Source organism: Piliocolobus tephrosceles, chromosome 13 (genome assembly GCF_002776525.5).
Source record: "Piliocolobus tephrosceles isolate RC106 chromosome 13, ASM277652v3, whole genome shotgun sequence".
NCBI classification, from domain to species: domain Eukaryota; kingdom Metazoa; phylum Chordata; class Mammalia; order Primates; family Cercopithecidae; genus Piliocolobus; species Piliocolobus tephrosceles.
In genome coordinates this window covers 54,227,860-54,245,613 of record NC_045446.1, presented here as the reverse complement: position 1 = coordinate 54,245,613, position 17,754 = coordinate 54,227,860, and the positions used below count along the sequence as shown (strand labels likewise).

General features: G+C 37.6%; 2 protein-coding genes across 18 annotated transcripts in view; one reads left to right on the top strand and one right to left on the bottom strand.

Annotated features, from left to right (window-relative positions):
* AMPD3 (adenosine monophosphate deaminase 3) overlaps positions 1-2,582 on the top strand; it is a 55,609-nt gene extending 53,027 nt beyond the window's left edge. For 12 of the 13 annotated variants that reach the window (XM_023189990.1, XM_023189987.2, XM_026454020.1 and 9 more), the window contains 2 exons: positions 428-538; positions 1,905-2,582. In XM_023189990.1, coding sequence (XP_023045758.1) covers positions 428-538; positions 1,905-2,081 — 288 coding nt within the window. In that variant the 3' untranslated portion in view covers positions 2,082-2,582. The remainder of the gene's footprint in view (positions 1-427; positions 539-1,904) is intronic. The other variant, XM_023190000.1, reaches the window with a different exon arrangement.
* Positions 2,583-5,876: 3,294 nt separating this feature from the next.
* RNF141 (ring finger protein 141) overlaps positions 5,877-17,754 on the bottom strand; it is a 33,737-nt gene continuing 21,859 nt past the window's right edge. For 2 of the 5 annotated variants that reach the window (XM_023190003.1, XM_023190004.1), the window contains exons 5-6: positions 13,005-13,112; positions 5,941-9,061 (exon numbers count right to left, since the gene is read on the bottom strand). In XM_023190003.1, the coding sequence (XP_023045771.1) occupies positions 8,911-9,061; positions 13,005-13,112 (259 nt within the window). In that variant the 3' untranslated portion in view covers positions 5,941-8,910. Of the gene's footprint in view, positions 9,062-9,437; positions 12,679-13,004; positions 13,113-13,763; positions 13,945-17,754 lie in introns of those variants that run through there. The other 3 variants (XR_002725848.1, XR_002725849.2, XM_023190002.2) reach the window with 3 other exon arrangements.

Below are 17,754 nucleotides of genomic sequence, written 5' to 3'. Positions count from 1 at the left end.
ATCTATCTATCTATCTATCTATCTATCTATCTATCTATCTATCTATCTATCTATCTATGGCAAACTTAAGAAAATAGCGTATTAGAAAGAAAAGCTAGAGGGCAAGTGCTAAAAGTGGTATGACTAGAGGCTGTCACAGGGCAGCAGAGACTGCCATCCCTGATGACTGGCACAGGGCTTCAACATGAGCTCTCAGTGCTGGTCAATGAACAAACGTGGAGGTGTGAGTTCAGATTTCTCTTTGATAACCCGTGATTTCACAGAAGAAAAGATCTTAGGTGTTGAAGGTGTGATGTTTGATGATCCAGGGTCATTCAGTGAGGAAAAGTTAAACCTGCAGTGTCTGATGTTGTTAGCTTTGGACATGTGTGAACGATCGACATGGATATCCTCCTGTCTAATCCACATGCTTTGTTGGGGGGTCTAGGAAGCACTTATGGAAGAATATGCCATTGCAGCTCAAGTGTGGAAGCTGAGCACCTGCGACCTGTGTGAGATTGCCAGGAACAGCGTGCTGCAGAGCGGCCTCTCGCATCAGGTATGGAGTGTGATGGTGCTGCCTGTGTCCCTCCTGGGAAGGCTGCCTGCTGTGTGCCAGGAGCCTTCCAGGCACTGGGGATCTGTGATGAACACAGCAGGTAAGGCCTCTGAGACACTCAGGCACAGGGAGAGAAAACGCGGCAGCCTCCTGCGTTTTTATAGTTGCTTCCTCACCCTTCTTAGACCTCTACGCCTCCTTGGAGAGGCCTTCCCTGATTGCCCGTTCTAAAGTAGTCACACACTTACTATTATTCTCTATCCCCTTAATCTGTTTTTCTCCATACCATTTATTCCTGCAGATATTTGGTTATGTGTTTTTCTGTCTTTCCCTCTAGAATGTAAGCTCTGTGAGGCCAGAGACTTGTTCAGAATTATATCCCTGAGCCCTAGATAGTCCCTGGCACATAGCAGGCGTTCAATATTTCTTGACTAGATGAACAGTATCTAGACTGAATAAAAATCTAGACTATGGGACCTAGACATCGTCATTTTAAAAAAAGCCCCGTAAGTAATTCTGATGTGGAGCTAGCACTGAGACCCATGTTCTGATGTATCTTAGGTCCCCCGACACCTCCCTGGGTGATGTCACTGGTTAGGGAGAGGTTGCGTTAGGGCCTGTGCTTGTCAGATGATGATGCAGCAGAGTTAAAGGCTTAAGATTCTTTTCATGTGCAGTGTGGTGCCTTGGATTGGCCCTCCCCAGAAACATTGTCTGTCCTTGTCAGTCTCAGGAGGGACTTCTTTTTTTTTTGAGACGGAGTCTCGCTGTGTCGCCCAGGCTGGACTGCAGTGGTGTGATCTCGGCTCATTGCAACCCCCGCCTCCCGGGTTCACGCCATTCTTCGGCCTCAGCCTCCTGAGTAGCTGGGACTACAGGCACCTGCTACCACGCCCGGTTAATTTTTTGTATTTTTAGTAGAGATGGGGTTTCACCACGTTAGCCAGGATGGTCTCGATCTCCGGACCTCGTGATCTGCCCGCCTCAGCCTCCCAAAGTGTTGGGATGACAGGTGTGAGCCACCACGCCCGGCCAGGAGGGACTTCTTAATTAGTCTTACCTCCTTCCCCTTGCCTTTCCCATCCCCAACAGCTGCTGCAGAACTTGTATTTCCTCTCTGATCAAGGAAAGCATAGCCAGGAATGAAGGGTTGTCTGAGGATGACTGAGGTTGTCAGGGTGACATCCTTGAGGACACAGAGGCCAGGAGGAATTTTATGAGTTCTGTGGGGATAAGATGTCCTGACTAAAGATCTGCTTCAGGGGGACTAGTCTGATTTGCTGTGACTAATGTCAAAGCTGACTACATGGCTATAGAAAGTGAATCAAAAGTACATCGTTTCATTTGTATTTCTCTTGGTCCACAGGAAAAGCAAAAGTTTCTGGGACAAAATTATTATAAAGAAGGACCTGAAGGAAATGATATTCGAAAGACAAATGTGGCTCAGATCCGGATGGCATTCCGATACGAGACCTTATGCAATGAGCTCAGCTTCCTGTCTGATGCTATGAAATCAGAAGAGATCACTGCCTTGACCAAATAGGTCCAGCATTTGACATGCATTTGAACTTTTTGGTTCAATTTCAAGTCTGCTGTGGCTAATAGTGGTCAAGATTCTAAACTAGGACTTTCCTCTGTTAAGAGGATGCCTCTGAAGAAATTTTAAACTGGTGATTTTGGTTGCACTGCTCACTTTAAGATTTAACATGATCACTTGTATTTCTGAGTAACAAGATGGTGACTTCTCCTTGGGGATCTGGGAGCTGAGCACTTGTCTATACTTGTTCCTAATTTTCCAATTATTTCTCTTGAAACTGCCAGTGCCTGAACTGTTGGGGCCAGGATTTTCCATGGTCGGATGCCAAGTAACATGAGGTCTGTGTGGTTTTCTGCCATAGTTTTCTCCATTGGCCCAAGTAGGCTTATTGGTAGTTGTTCATTTCAGCCTCTGGCTGGCTGGCTGCCTTAAACACAATCAATTTCAAAGCTCCATTTCATAAAGGGGCTACTTTGAGGGAGTTAAGATGGAAGACTTCCTTCTTGATAATTTGTGTTTTTAGTGAATTTCTTAAACCGTTTTATTTAGCCCTCTTCCCCCATTTCTAGTTGGAAGCCAAATGTACTCATGAAAACAGCCACTCCTATTCTTTTTTTTTTTTTTCTTTTGAGTCGAAGTCTCGCTCTGTCGCCCAGGCTGGAGTGCAGTGGTGTGGTCTCGGCTCACTGCAAGCTCCGCCCCCCCAGGTTCACGCCATTCTCCTGCCTCAGCCTCCCGAGTAGCTGGGACTGCAGGCGCCGCCACCACGCCCGGCTAGTTTTTTGTATTTTTAGTAGAGATGGGGTTTCACCGTGTTAGCCAAGATGGTCTCGATTTCCTGACCTCGTGATCCGCCCGCCTTGGCCTCCCAAAGCAGCCACTCCTATTCTGAGTCTTGGTTTCTTCACCTAGAAAGTGAGGGTTTGGACTAGACAAGTGGCTTTCAGGGTGTTCTGTGAATCCCCTCATGAATACTTTAGGGTGGGGGATGGAAGGGAGTGAGTGATGCTCAGGGGCTGTCAAACTGACTCTGGTTCATCAGTTTCACACTGGGGCTGCTACATAATACTTTCATTTGAATGAAGAACTTCAAAAAGCACAGGACTGGATGATCTCTGTTCCTTTTGGCTCTAATATGCTACAACTGTAGGCCAATTATCACTTTACCAGTTAAGAGTTAGGCCAGATAAGTGAAATTTAACTGAAGATCACACAGCTATTAAGTAATAGGCCTACAACTGGATTTTCTTATTCCAAATCCTGTCTTTTCCCCACTATTCCATTAGACCCCACAAATGTTAGTTGTGTGTGTGTGCGTGTGTTTTTTTTTAAATCACTGTAACCAGGTGCATTTTTTTAAGGCAAAATTTCTCCCTTACCTACTATGATGACTTCAGAAGATACAATGGTCCCAGGTGCCAGGTAGAAAGCATTTTAAAGACCAATCTGAATTAAGCTTTATCAATGTGCTCTTCATCTGTGTTACTAGTGCCTGGTATGTAGTAGGTGCTCAATAAATGCATACTAACTGAATTTCTTTTGGCAACTTTTTAAGGACATATGCTCTTAGTACTCAAGAGGCTGCTCGAGGACCTTCCTATCTATTTCTGTGGTCAAATTCAGACTACAGGAGGTCTTTTTGAATCATTATAGTTAGAAGAACCCGATTTCTGCCTGTGAACTTATCTGACTTTAGACTGTCTCATCTTGTGACTTTACAATGCCTGGTCAATTCAGCATATGGAACTATAAATGCAGTCTTTTTACTAGGCAGATATATATGCTATCTTACAGCTAATTATGAAATTGAGTGAAAATTCATTGTTATCTTAGGGATTAGTTGTGAAAAGCCCCCATTTGTATACATTTGCCCTAACATAGGAAGTATTGTGTAGTTTCTCATTGTCAAGTTATCTGTATCAAGTATCTTTTTTTTTTTAATTGTTAAATAAAGTCTGCTAGGACTGTGGCTCAATAATTTAAAACTATGTAAAGATAATCATATTTAAAGCAAATGTTAGTTTTTTTACTCTTAAGATTGGGCACCATGAAAAGCTATCAATAATAATACCTAATTTATCTGTTACTAAGACTCGGACATGAATGACATTCACTAGGAAAACTCAAAATTTTCAAACTGAAGCTCACTAGACCCGGAAGATAAATCTTTTGTTATCTTCTCTAACTTCTACCCTGTTATAGTTCATGAGCAAAGCTACACACGTTCATTTCCGTTTCCCGGGATATTATTTTAGTCTGTCCAGCTAATACCATGTTGGATTTTACCTGTCCTGCAAGCTTTTCCGACATCTTTTCTATAGCACTTTGTGCTTTTATTACATTGTTATACTTAATTGGCCTTTTGGGGGACAAATCCCTACTTTCCTTTGTGTTTGCAATTGGAATAAAAGGCAATTAATAGCATACTGACTCAGGTTTCGAAAGGAACAGTTTTTGAGGCAGTTTTCCCTTCCTTATCCTTAAGGGCTCAAGTTCATTTTATGTGTTACTTCAAATTGTACCGTTGAAATGATCGCCATCATTGCTCTTTGCCTTATGGAAACAAATCAATCACAGTTCCTGGGTTATTTCTCATGGCCTCTTGGATTAAAAAAGAGCTGAAAGCACATTTCTCCTGCTTTCTCTTTACTTCTAAGTGTTGGTGAAACAATATTCTTCATTTCCTGGGTTTGAGACATGACTGAAGGTGATATACCCAAATACTCTCTGCCTAAACTATGATCGTTATAAAGAACAAGTGTAACTAATTCCAATAAAAGGAATACTAACCAGATAAACATAGTTCCTTGGAAATTTTTGCAATTAGTAAGGTAGAAGATGACAGAGCTGCAAGAGTGTCAAAACCTATCTCTGCAAAGGCTTTTATGTCTTTTGACAGTAAAATGTGCATTTCTCCACAGTATGATGATACAGTCAATTTAACTACCAACTGCCACTCATTCTTATGTCTTTGTACTTTTCAGCACTGAGATTCTACGATGTTTCTCTAATTATATTCTTATATTTTGTAAACAATTTTACATGGTAAACAAACTACAACAGGGTTGAGCATTTTATTTTTACCGTCTGTTGGGGTAGGGGGTCCACAACCCCTGGGCTGTGGACAGTACTGGTCTGCTGCCTGTTAGGAACCAGGCTGCACAGCAGGAGTTGAGCTGCAGGCGAGTGAGCGTTACCGCCTGAGCTCCATCTGCTGCCAGATCAGCAGCAGTATTAGATTCTCAAGGAGCGTAAACTGTATTGTGAACTGCACATACAAGGGATCTAGGTTGCATGCGCTTTATGAGACTCTAACTAATGCCTGATGATCTGAGGTGGAACAGTTTCATCCCGAAACTATCTCCACCCCACCCCTGGTCTGTGGAAAAATGGTCTTCCATGAACGCAGTCCCTGGGGCCAAAAAGGTTGAACACCGCTACGGGAGGGTGAAAGGACATAAGATTGAGTCTGTTGTCAGCTGCTTATGTTTATATTATATTGTCATTGCGTGGCCCAGCATAAATGTGAGTGACCTGTTGACTTCCCTAATCTCCAAGTAGTTTTCTTATTCCTGGACTTGACTTCAGACACTAACAGTTAAAATGGAAATTCTTTAGACTATCTTTTAATAAACTCAACTTCCCAATGTTAAAAATCACCAAATCAAAAGATATTTTCAAGCAGCCTTTTCTCCCAGATATACATTAGATATAAGGAAATCAAGTCCAATTTGAAATGAATTTTAAAACAGCACACAAACATTATAAGCCCCCAGCACACAATATAAAATAGTTCTCTACGGAATATAAGCATTTAGTATATTAGAATGTGAAATTACGTAAGAAAAGAATCTCTTCAATTAGCTAAAATTACTTGTGAAAGATTATTTATTGCACAATTTATCAGTGGGTACTAAGAATAACACAGATACTATTATTCTCAACCTCTAAATTCAGTACATAGTAAAATTCATTTTCTCAAACTAAGGTTCTATACATAATCGGAGTAAACCCTGTTATTGAGTTAGGATAGGGAAAACAAATTCCTTGAGTTCATGAAACCACTTCACAAATCCTAGAAGGCACACATTATATTTCCTATCATGGTAAGTACATTTAAGTACTTCATATTTAAAAAAGACAAAGCTGTACAGAATACAAAAAGTGTACATTTCATCCATTAAACAAATTTACAACTTTTACGATTAGTTATTACAGTAGAACTGACCTAACATTCACATCTAAATAATTATCACCCAGTTTAATAGAGCGAACAAAGAGCTGTGCTCATTTATTTGCTAAGGCTATGATATTTTATATTCACAGTAGATCAGTAAGTGTCTTGGAGCTCACATTGTAAAATAAAAAGGTTTGGGCCCTATTGAGTCACTGGGCTCAATGTTAAATAATTCTTTGAAAGGTGAAGGATTCTGGGGGATAAAATCATTGGCTATCCCTGGAAAGATCCAAAACTCTGTAAGGTAACTTCGTTCACTTTTCAGAAACATTTTAAAATTAGGCAAACTGAATTAAACTCAGCAAGTCTAATCTAAAAGGACAATTTAAAATCTTAGAGCTGGAAAAGGTTTCAGTGGATCATCTATCCCAAGGTTTTCAAAATACGTTCCATGGAATACTAAGAATCTATGGAGGAGATACAGGGTTCTGCACATTTGACTTGAATTTAATTAAATTTTTTTTAAAAAAAATGACTCTCACTGTATGTGTTACTCACCAAATTCAAACATGCTGGATATCACCAATGCATTAATATGGTTTTATTCATTGACTTAATCACATTTATAGTATATAAAGTTTATACAATAAATAAGGAAATTTATATTAATTTGACTTTTATATAGTGGGGTGTAGGGTATGTGTGTATGCACGTGTGTTTAAGGGTTCCGTAAGATTTTCCTTGAAAAAGTTTTTGCTGCTGAAATAGTGTGAAAACCACAAATAAAGTCTCAGTTTCTAAAGTAGGAACCTACAAACAAGAGTAAGAGACTTTCTCAAGGTCACACAACTACCAAGTGCATTGCCAGGGTGACATGATGGAGCCCCTGGTACTCTGCTTGCATAAACCTCCACAGGGAGTAGTTAGCTATTTGGTACTTAGCTGTCCCATTATGAATGTCAGTGGATTAGTCTTCAGTATTTTGGGGGGCAAAATCAAGCTACCTCTGGCCAGACGTTTTTCCTTGAAATTGATTATTTTTATTTGCTTGCCTATTAAAATCCTATTATCCAGAAATTCTGTCATCAATAAGTGGCAACTTAAATTGTGTACCCTGGTTTAGGAAAATAGTAATATTTGCAACTTATGAATAAATCAAAAAGTTATATGGAATGTTAAATTTTAAAGGAGACAGGCCCTTGTTTTATTACATGCTGAAATATTAATTTTAGAAATTTTAGTTCATAAGCAAAAAAAATGGTTGAGGTGCGACTGAAGATCACAATTCCATTATTACTATATTCTTTCAGAATATTTTAATGCAAAGAGTATTTCAATGGAAGTACAGTGAAAGAGTAAGAATGCCAAATTATCTTCTAATTTTCATAAGTATTTTATGTATATACGGTAAAAAAGCCTCACTCTATTTTCTTGTCTTTTTTTTTTTTTTTTTGAGAGGGAGTCTCGTTCTGTCTCCCAGGCTGGAGTGCAGTGGTGTGATCTCAGCTCACTGCAACCTCCACCTCCTGGGTTCAAGCGATACTCCTGCCTCAGCCTCCCGAGTGGCTGAGATTATAGGCACCTGCCGCCACGATTTTTGTATTTTAGTAGAGTTGTTATTTTAGTAGAGACAGGGTTTCGCCATGTTGGCCAGGTTGGTCTCAAACTCCTAACCTCAAATGATCCGCCCACTGCGGCCTCCCAAAGTGCTGGGATTACAGGTGTGAACCACTGCACTGGCCTCTTGTCTCTTAATCTAAGAAATTTGAGGACTCTGAAATCTCAGAAAGATGTTTTCAAGTTAAGGAAATAAAAGCACCATAAACCAATATTAAATGACTTATAATAATTTAGAAATATAAAATTTAGTATTTGTGATGCAGGAGAATTTCCTTTTGAAATTCCAAGATGTGTGAGCATTATCAAAGCCATTTAGAACAGTTACCCAGCTGTGGGAAAGCACTTCCAGAACAGCCAAGAAAATTTCCCAGGAGAAATCCATTTGCAAAGGAAAGTCATACCCAACTTTGTAGACCTCACCCAAATTATACAGTATGGCAAAAACAAACAAACAAACCTTTAAGCACAGTAGTTCCAAAACACACTGTTAAAAGTTATGAAATAATTGTGGATCATTTCAAGTAAAAATTATTAAAGGAGCAATAATTAACCACAAGGGGGCATATATACTCCTTAGATTCCAGCAGAAAGACTAGTTTTAAGTAGTAACATGCACTTTGAAGTATTCTACATTTTCAGTCACTTAAAATTTCCTCTCTCCAATGGCTACAACTTTTTAATATTTGAGGTTTATTTTATACCTAAGTAAAAAGATTCCAGAATACTCCTGCCCTGCAAAACAGTAGTGTTTCAGAAGCCTCTGGAAGTGCTGCTGTTACCTTTAGCAAAGAATTCAAGAGCTATTAGTTGTAATAATACAAATTTGAACAGATGTATAATAGGAAAATATGGTCTAAAACAGTAGCAAATTTTAGTACCACAAATGGAAGACATGGGAAGTTTATTTTTAAAAGGGGCACAAATGATCAGAATAGCAAAAATAAAAGAGGGGAAAATGGATTTTTCTGTGTCTGTGCCACGACCCTGCATTCTTAAACTTGTAGCGCACAATAGCAACAGAAGACTTTCACTCCAAGGTCATGGCCTGTGGGGCTGGCCTGCCTCATCAGCCATGTTAAGAATATAGTTAGCCATATCATCTTCAGTGGGTGCATCTGATACCACCCAAGATTCATTTGCTCCAGTCATTTGTAGGCGACAAATAGGGCAATTCCTGTGTCGATCACTCCTATTAGAGAAGTCAAAACAGTTTGCTTTTTCTTCTTTTTTAAAAACAGGATTTTATTTAAAGTAATACATGCACATGGCTTTAAAAAAGGAAATAGCATAGAAGTATACAGTGAAAAATAAATCTCTCCCTCCTATCTCAATCTTCAATTCTCTTTCCCAGGGGCAACCAGTTACCAGTTTTTTATATATTCCTCTAGAGATAGACTAAGCTTGATTAAGCTTTATGTGTACACACAGACATGCACGTGCACAGACATCACTGCTCCACTTGTCAATATATCTTATAAACTATTATGTATCAGCACCTGTTAGAGCTGTTTATTCTTTTTAAAATACACTGTATCGCTATGCCATAATTTGTTTAGTCTCCCACAGAAGGACATTTAGTTTTTTTTTTTTTTTTTCTGTCTTTTCTTGCTACCAACAATGCAGCAATTCACATCCCCATACCTAAACAGGTAAAGTTTTCCTTTATAATAAAAATTCCTTGTGAGTCCTAAGAGGAAATCCCCTCCTACCAATGGAAGATTTGGTCAAAGTGTGAAGTATAAATGTTTATTTGTGATTATTTAAATGGAAGCCATTACTCTAGGAATAACTTCTTGGCAGTGGCAGGAGAATATGACAAGAGGAAAGAATATTATTAATTATTTTTCTAAATAACATCTACATGACTTTCAACAATATGTGTACCTGTTGCTTGCTTAAAGGTCTGAAAAAATTCCTGTGGCTCATAAGCAACAGGAAGACTTATATAAAAATGGAGCATACAAAGTTAAAATAAAAGACAAACTTTACATGCACAATAATTTTTCTGACAGGGAAAGAACTCATATATGATCATTTTAAGATTATGTTTTCGAAAAGGATTTTTTTCTTGTCAAACATTATTTTGGTAATTTAAAAAATACCATATTTGAGCCAGAGACATATCATGCAGGGAAAAATGTTTTTCTATTCATCTCTCAGTGAAATCTGGGACCAAAGTAATTATTTATATCAACTGCTCTTTGGCTTTTACACAAAAATTTCGAACTCTGTTCCAAAAACTAAATGTGAAAGCTAGAGCTGGCATATATTATTTAGGTTGATTTCTGGTTCCTCAGAGATATTTTACAAGATAATTATATGTGTGCTCTTCTGTGCACAAAACATCACAATTTAAAAATAGTCAACTTCTGCTTCCAACCAAGAGGCTAGATTTATCTTCCCACCTAAAATTACTAAAACAATGGTTTCATATAATCTTTCAAATAAAGCACTGGCCATCAGACAACAAAGGACAGTGATCCCTGGGACATGGGGGTCAAAGAAGGTGAGACCTATACTTGCCCCAGCTTACAGCCTCGAGAGTTTCTAGTCCCTGATCAAGAAGGGGGAACCCTGATGGAACATGACAAACTTCCTGAGCTGAACACACAGAGCTGAGAATCTTGGAAGGCCAAACAGCTAGGGTTTACAGGGCAGGGTAATGGAAAGCTGCACAGAGGGAAAATTCCAGAGGTCCACGCAAGTGTCCCTGCCAGAATACTCAGCAGAGTGCTGATCAGTGTGTGCATGTGAGGACACTACCTGAGGCTGAACGATCAATCAAAGGGCTTTGAGGAGATAGTCCCTTAAAGCTCACTGGGCCTGGGAAACTGCCTGTTTCACCAGCCAGACTGGAAAGCCTCATAACTCTTGGGGCATTAGTAGAGTTCTCTAAAGGGTCTTGCTATTAGTGGGACATAATTAGTTCTAAACTAAATACTGCTCTGGTCCTGCCTAACAAATCACAAAAGCAAGATCCAAAAGAATCAAACTGTTTCCAAGTCACTTAACTATATTCCAGAAATAAGCTCAAGAATATTCATAGGAATACAAAAATATCCAATACCCAAAAAGGTAAAATTCACAAAGTCTGGCATCCAGTTGAGAATTACCAGACATACAAAAAAGCAGCAGAAAAATATAACCTATAATAAAGAGAAAAATCAATCACAACCACCCAGAACTAACACAGATACTAGAATTAGCAGACAAAATGGAAAGTGATTATAGCTATATTCTATATAGTTAAAAAACTAGAAGAAAGCTCAAAGATATTAAGAAGAGACATGAAAGATAATAAAAACTCAAACTTCTAGAAATGAAAATTATCTGAGGTTAAAAAAATACACTGGATAGAATTAATGACAAGTTAGACACTAAAGAAAAAAAAAGACTGGTGAATATGAAAGGAGATAGCAATAGTAACTATCCAAGATGAAACCCAGAGAAAGACTCAAAAAAGAAAGAAAAAAAGTAGCATCAGTGAGCTGTGGGACTACTTCAAGTGGGCTAATATATGGTAATTGGAATCACAGGAGAGGGGAGAGAAGAAAGAAAAATATCTGAAAAAATAATGGCCGAAAAATTTCCAAATTTGATGACACTATAAATCTACAAATCCAAGAAGCTCAATAAACCCCAAGCACAAGAAACATGAAAAAACTACTCTAAGGCACATCATAATCAAAGTGCTCAAAACCAATGAAAAGAAAATAACCTTAAAAACAGAGGGAAAAAATGGCACATTACCTACAGAGGAAAAAAGGATGACAGAGTTCTCATCAGAAGCAAAATATGTGTGAAGCAACATTATTAACATACTGAAAGAAAAAATACTCTCAAGTCTAGAATTCTGAATCAGAAACAAAATCTTTGAAAAATGATATTCAGACATTCAAGAAGAGCCTATGGAATCTACAAAAATACTACCAGAACTGATACATGATTTTAATAAGGGTGCAGGATACAAGGTTGATATACAAACATCTATTATATTTCCATACACTAGTATCAATCATAAACTGAAATTTTAAATACCGTTTAAAATAGCATAAAAATATGAAATACTTGGGGATAGATGTCAAAGATATGCAACACTGAAAACTACAGAAATTGGTGAGAGAAATTAAGGCCTAAATAAATGGAGAAACATACGGTGTATGTGGCTGGGAAGACTATTAGTAACAAATTCACTCTCCCTAAATTGATATATTTATTCAATGCAATCTCATATGCTGCTAGTGGGGGTGTAAAACGGCACAAGACTGCTTTGGAAAATAGCTCGCAGCTTTTTAAAAAGTTAAACACACACCTACCATATGATCTAGCCATTCCACATCTAGGTATTCACCCAAGGAAAAAACCAAAATACATCCATAAAATGACTTGTCCATGAATGTATCTAGTACCTTGATTTTGTAATAGCTAAAAATGGAAAACAATCTAATTTCCCTCAATAGGTGAATGGATAAACAAGCTATGGTATCCACATATCAGACATTACTCAGCCAATAAAAAGGCATGAACTATTGATACATGCTACGACATGGATAAATACCAAGACAATTAGATTGAATGAAAGAAGCCAGACAAAAAAGCACATATGATTCCATTGATAAAAATTCATAATTTTTATGGGTGTGTATATATGCTGAAACATAGTAAATTGTATATTAAACACATGTAGTTTATTGTATGTATTTTATAAATTCTCCTAAACGCTCAAGTCTTATTTTGTAAAATAATGAACTTCACTAGTTGATCTCTAAAGTTTCCTCAGGTCCAGTATTCAAGAATTTATTCCTTCTAAACATATACACAGAATAAATGTAGAAATGAGGAGAAAAAAGGAGGAAAAAGGGAAATGTTTAATTTTAGACTTAAATCAGGCACAAATTTTCATACAGCAAAAGAAAAGTGTCAAAACTAAGGTACACCCCCACATTTAATAAATGTTAGGTGTAAAAATAAAAATAGTTTTAACCAGCAGAAGACGTGCCATAAAATTCAAAGTACTAAAGAATAAAATCTCTCTCATACTTAACCACAGTATTTTTGCACTTTTCAAAGTTTATTCATGTACACTATCCCACTGACCTTGGCCTAGCCCATGAATGCAGTAGGTAACTTACCATTTATCAATACACTTCTGACAAAAGCTGTGAGCACAAGGCAGGATGAGGTCAGCCCGCCCATCCATGCAGATACAACACTCCTCCTCATCGGTCAGCTGCTTCACCCTGCAATGTGAAAACTGAGCTGAAACAATTATATTCTCTGTCATTATGCTTTATACTTTGTTTTTGCTGCTTTAAAAAGCATTATTAAACATCTATATGCCCACAGTATAAAGCACAATATGACTCATGTGCAAAATCAGACTAAAGTTAACATTATCTTTTAGGGATAGCAAATATATTAGGGAAAAAGTATTAAGAGGGGTACATTTCATAAAGAAAGACTAGATGAAGGATACATTTTGTGATAAAACAGGCAAAAGTGTAAATAGTCAAATCTTTCTGGAAATAACTTAGCCCATTTTAATCATATTGGACTTATATAAACAAATTTAACCGATATAGTTATTGCATTACTGAAAGACAGGGATATGGTCTGAGAAACTCATTGTTAGGTGATTTCACTGCTGTGTAAATATCATAGTGTACTTATACAAACCTAGATGCTTTAGCCTACTACATACCTAGGCTATATGGCATAGCCTATTGCTCCTAGGCTAGAGACCTGTACAGCATGTTACTGTATGGAACACTGTAGGCAACTGTAACACAATGGTAGGTACCTGTGTGTCTAAATATATCTGAACACAGAGAAGGTACTGTGTAAATATGGTATACAAGATTAAAAACGGTACACCTGTATAGGGCACTTACCATAAATGGAGCATGCAGGCCTGGAAGTTGCTCTAGGTGAGTCAGTGAGTGAGTAGTGGTGCGTGGATGTGAAGGCCTAGGACAGGAGTGTCCAATCTTTTGGCTTCCCTGGGCCACATTGGAAGAATTGTCTTTCTTGGGCCACATATAACATACACTAACACTAACAATATCTGATGAGCTAAAAAAAAAATGCAAAAAAAAATCTCATGTTTTAAGAAGGTTTATGATTTTGTGTTGGGCCACATTAAAGCAATCCTGGACTGCATGCAGCCCGTGGGCCGTGAGTTGAACAAGCTTGGCCTAGGACATTACTATGTAGCACTTGCACAGTAGTGTACAGAGTTTATGAACACTGCACATTTAGGCTACACTAAATTCATAAAAATATATTTCTTTCTTCAATGATAAATTAATCTTAACTTACTATAGATTTTTTAACTTTACAAACTTTTTACTTTTTTAACTTTTGACTCTTTCTGTAATAACACTTACCTTAAAACACACATTGTACAGCTGTACTGAAATATTTTATAAGCTTTTTTCTATTTTTAAGTTTTATTTTTTTTTACTTTCTAAACTTTTTTCTTAAAAACTAAAACATAAACACACACATTAGCCTAGGCCTAAACAGGGTCAGGATCATCACCATCACTGTCTTCCACCTCCATCTCTTGTCCTACTGGAAGGTCTTCGGGGGCAGTAACATGCATGGAGCTCTCATCTCCTTTGATAACAATGCCTTCTTCTGGAATGCCTGCTGAAGGGCCTGCCCGAGGCTGTTTTACAGCTACCTTTTTTTTAATAAGTAGAAGGAGTATACTCTAAAATAATGATTTAAAAGTATAGTATAATAAATGCATAAACCAGTAACATAATTATCGAATATTACTATACATAATTGTAAGTGCTATACTTTTATACTATGAGCAGCACAGTAGGTTTGTTTACACCAGCATCACCACAAACATTTGAGTAATGCATTGCATTGCAACATTAGGATGGCTATGATGTTCGTAGGCAACAGGAATTTTTTTAGCTCCATTATAATCTTAGGGGACCACCATCACATATGCATTCTGTCATTGACCAAAACACTGTTAGGTGATGCATGACCATATAATTTATTCACTATGTATAACACAAAGCTCCCTAAAATACGGATCCTGCCATCAGGGCCTTACAATGCTGACATTGATAATGGGCATATAAGTGAAAGAATAGTTTGGTCTTAAGTATCAGGTGCTATGAGAGACATAAAGGGAATAAAAAGCAGTTTCTGTCCTCCAGGAGGAGCTCTTTTATCCTCTTGGGAAGAAAAAAGATTTCAAACCTTTTGCTCCAGGCACAATTCAGAGAGCCCCTGAATGAGCCATATGCCTTTGCATATGGTATTTTCCTTTCCTGTAACTGCCCTTGTGAGTTTAGTAAGCTCCAACCTTGGTAACTCAGCTCAAAACATCATCATCTCTCAAAATCAACACTTGCCTCAATGAAAGGACTTAAATACTACATATCGATTGGCTGGCCTTTCCATAAACTGTAAACTCTTTGAATACAGGATGTTTGTCTTAGATTCTCAATAAATACTTCTTGAAGTGATTTTAATTTCTTTTAACCTTTGTGCTTTTTTGTAATTTTTAAGGTTTTCTTCATCAGACATGTATTACTTTTGTAATTATACAAAAACAGAATGTTCCAAAGTACAGCCACTAGACTATAAACTTCTTAAGGATAGGAGCTATCACTACTACGTTTTCCATTCCCTGCTGTGCTTTTAGCACTGTATATAAGATACTGAGATAGTACTTAAAATTTTGATTTGAACATAAAAATAAATGTCAAATGTATATTAAATATAGTAAGTGCTAAGTAAAGAAGGAAGAGATGAATATATCTCAAACTTGTTGAAAAGATTAGAAAGAAAAATAATAGGATTTTAATAGAGGACATTCTAGATGCATAAACAAAGTTGTAGAGGTAAAAAACAAAATCATGTGTGTTTATGTCTGTGTATATGCAACCAGGAAGCTGGCATGATGCTTCAGTATGGAAAACCAAGGGAAAAAATTGATGAAAGTGGAGATAATCTCATGCTTAAATGTCAAAATATTAAGTTTGAATGTGTTCTGACAAGCAACCTACAATCAGGTATAATCAAGGGGAAGTGAACTCCCACTGATATGGTACTTTAGGAAGATTAATTGGGAGTGCAGTATGAGGGACAGTCTAGAGAGAGGAAAACTGGTTAGGACCTTATTTCAGTAATTCATATCTGAGAGATAATTAGGTCTAAGAAGCATTATAAAAGACAAATGTTTTATGTGGTAATAGATTAAGTGTTATGCTTCAGTAACAGGGAAAAGAGGGAAGCCACCGAATTGGAATGGGAAAACTGAACAGAAACCTAGATGGATATGGGTCTAATGTACCTGAGTTTCTCAGTAGCAGAGAATATAACTGAATCCGTACAGAGTGACAGAATATTCTGAAGGCTGGAGTTTAAAAGTGAGAAGCAGTGGACTACAAAGAAGAGCATTGTGGAGAGAGATAAAAGAATGGGAGACACAGAAACAGCCAGTGGAACCAGTACAAAATTCTCTTAATTTTTTGCTACCTTCTTAGCAGCACAGTGACCAGAAGGAAGGAGAGTCTTGTGCTGTTTGTTCCTGTTAGATCACTTGTAGATTGGAGTATTTGGTTCTATGCCTCATACTCTGACAGGCACACATACTGACAGAGAAAAGATCATCTGGGAAAGTCTCCAGTATGTAGACGAGACCCACATAAACAAAGGCCAAAGGAACTGGGGGTGTTTATCCTTGAGAATAGAAGGCTCAGTGAGAATTTGATGACTGTTTTCAAATATTTGAAAGGCTAGAAGAGAGAACAGATTTGTTTGGAGGAATTCCAGAGGGCACAGTCATTGAAAACAATAAATATAATATAGTAACAATAATAATGGCAGTTAACTCTTATAGACAAATTACTATGTGTCAAGCACTGTTCTAAGTATCTCATGTCTTTTAATTCTCTCAAAAATCCTAGAAAGCATACACTATAGTTATCAACCTCTGTTAGAAGATGAAGAAACTGAGGACACAGTTTGATTTGTCAAAAAAATCACACAGTAGAGCCAGGATTTAAACACAGGCAATTTGCTGCGAGAGTCTGTGCTGTGCTGCCTTCAGAAAGATTTTGGATACTCTGAGGAAAATGAAGCAATAGGAAAAACTTCATAGTGATTACAGCCATGTGAGTATGAAAAGGCTTGGTTTTTTTGAGGCAGTGAGTCTCACATAACTGCAAGTGTTACTTGTACTTGCAAGTCGGACTTGGCAAAATGTGGGTAAGCAGAGTCTTGCTATTCAAAGTGTTATCTGAGGATCAGCAGCACTGGCCCCACTTGGGAGCTTAACAGACTCTCAGGCTCCTCCTCAAAACCACTGAGTATTAAAGTTTGAGAAGCTCTGTGAGCAAGATCTTTATGCACCATAAAGTAATAATGCAGAGGTTAGCATAACTGTATTGCCAGACAGGTCTGAATGTCAGTCTTGGCTAGGACAATTTCTAATCATGACACTTACTTAGCTAAATCTCAAATTCTTCAGCTGAAATGGGCCGATAATTGTACTCCCATATGGAGTTGTGAGAATTTAATGAGTTTATACTTGTACAACACTCATCACAATTCTATACCCTGTAAGTAATCAATAAATGTAAACCATCAATGGAATTATGCATCGGATGTAAAGTTCAACTACATAAATATCCCTTAAGACCTCCTTCAATTTAGAAAGTCTCTTTCTATGAACTAGTGTATAAGGGTATTATTATAAACTGAAAAACACACAAAAACAAGAAGCACCCCTAACAAACTAACCAGGAACTGAATTTCCAGTTTTGAGGGCACATGAAAATGGATAATACCTTTACCTTCTTCATTAAGAAGATTGCAACAAGAAAAAACAATACTTTCTTTTCATGTGCT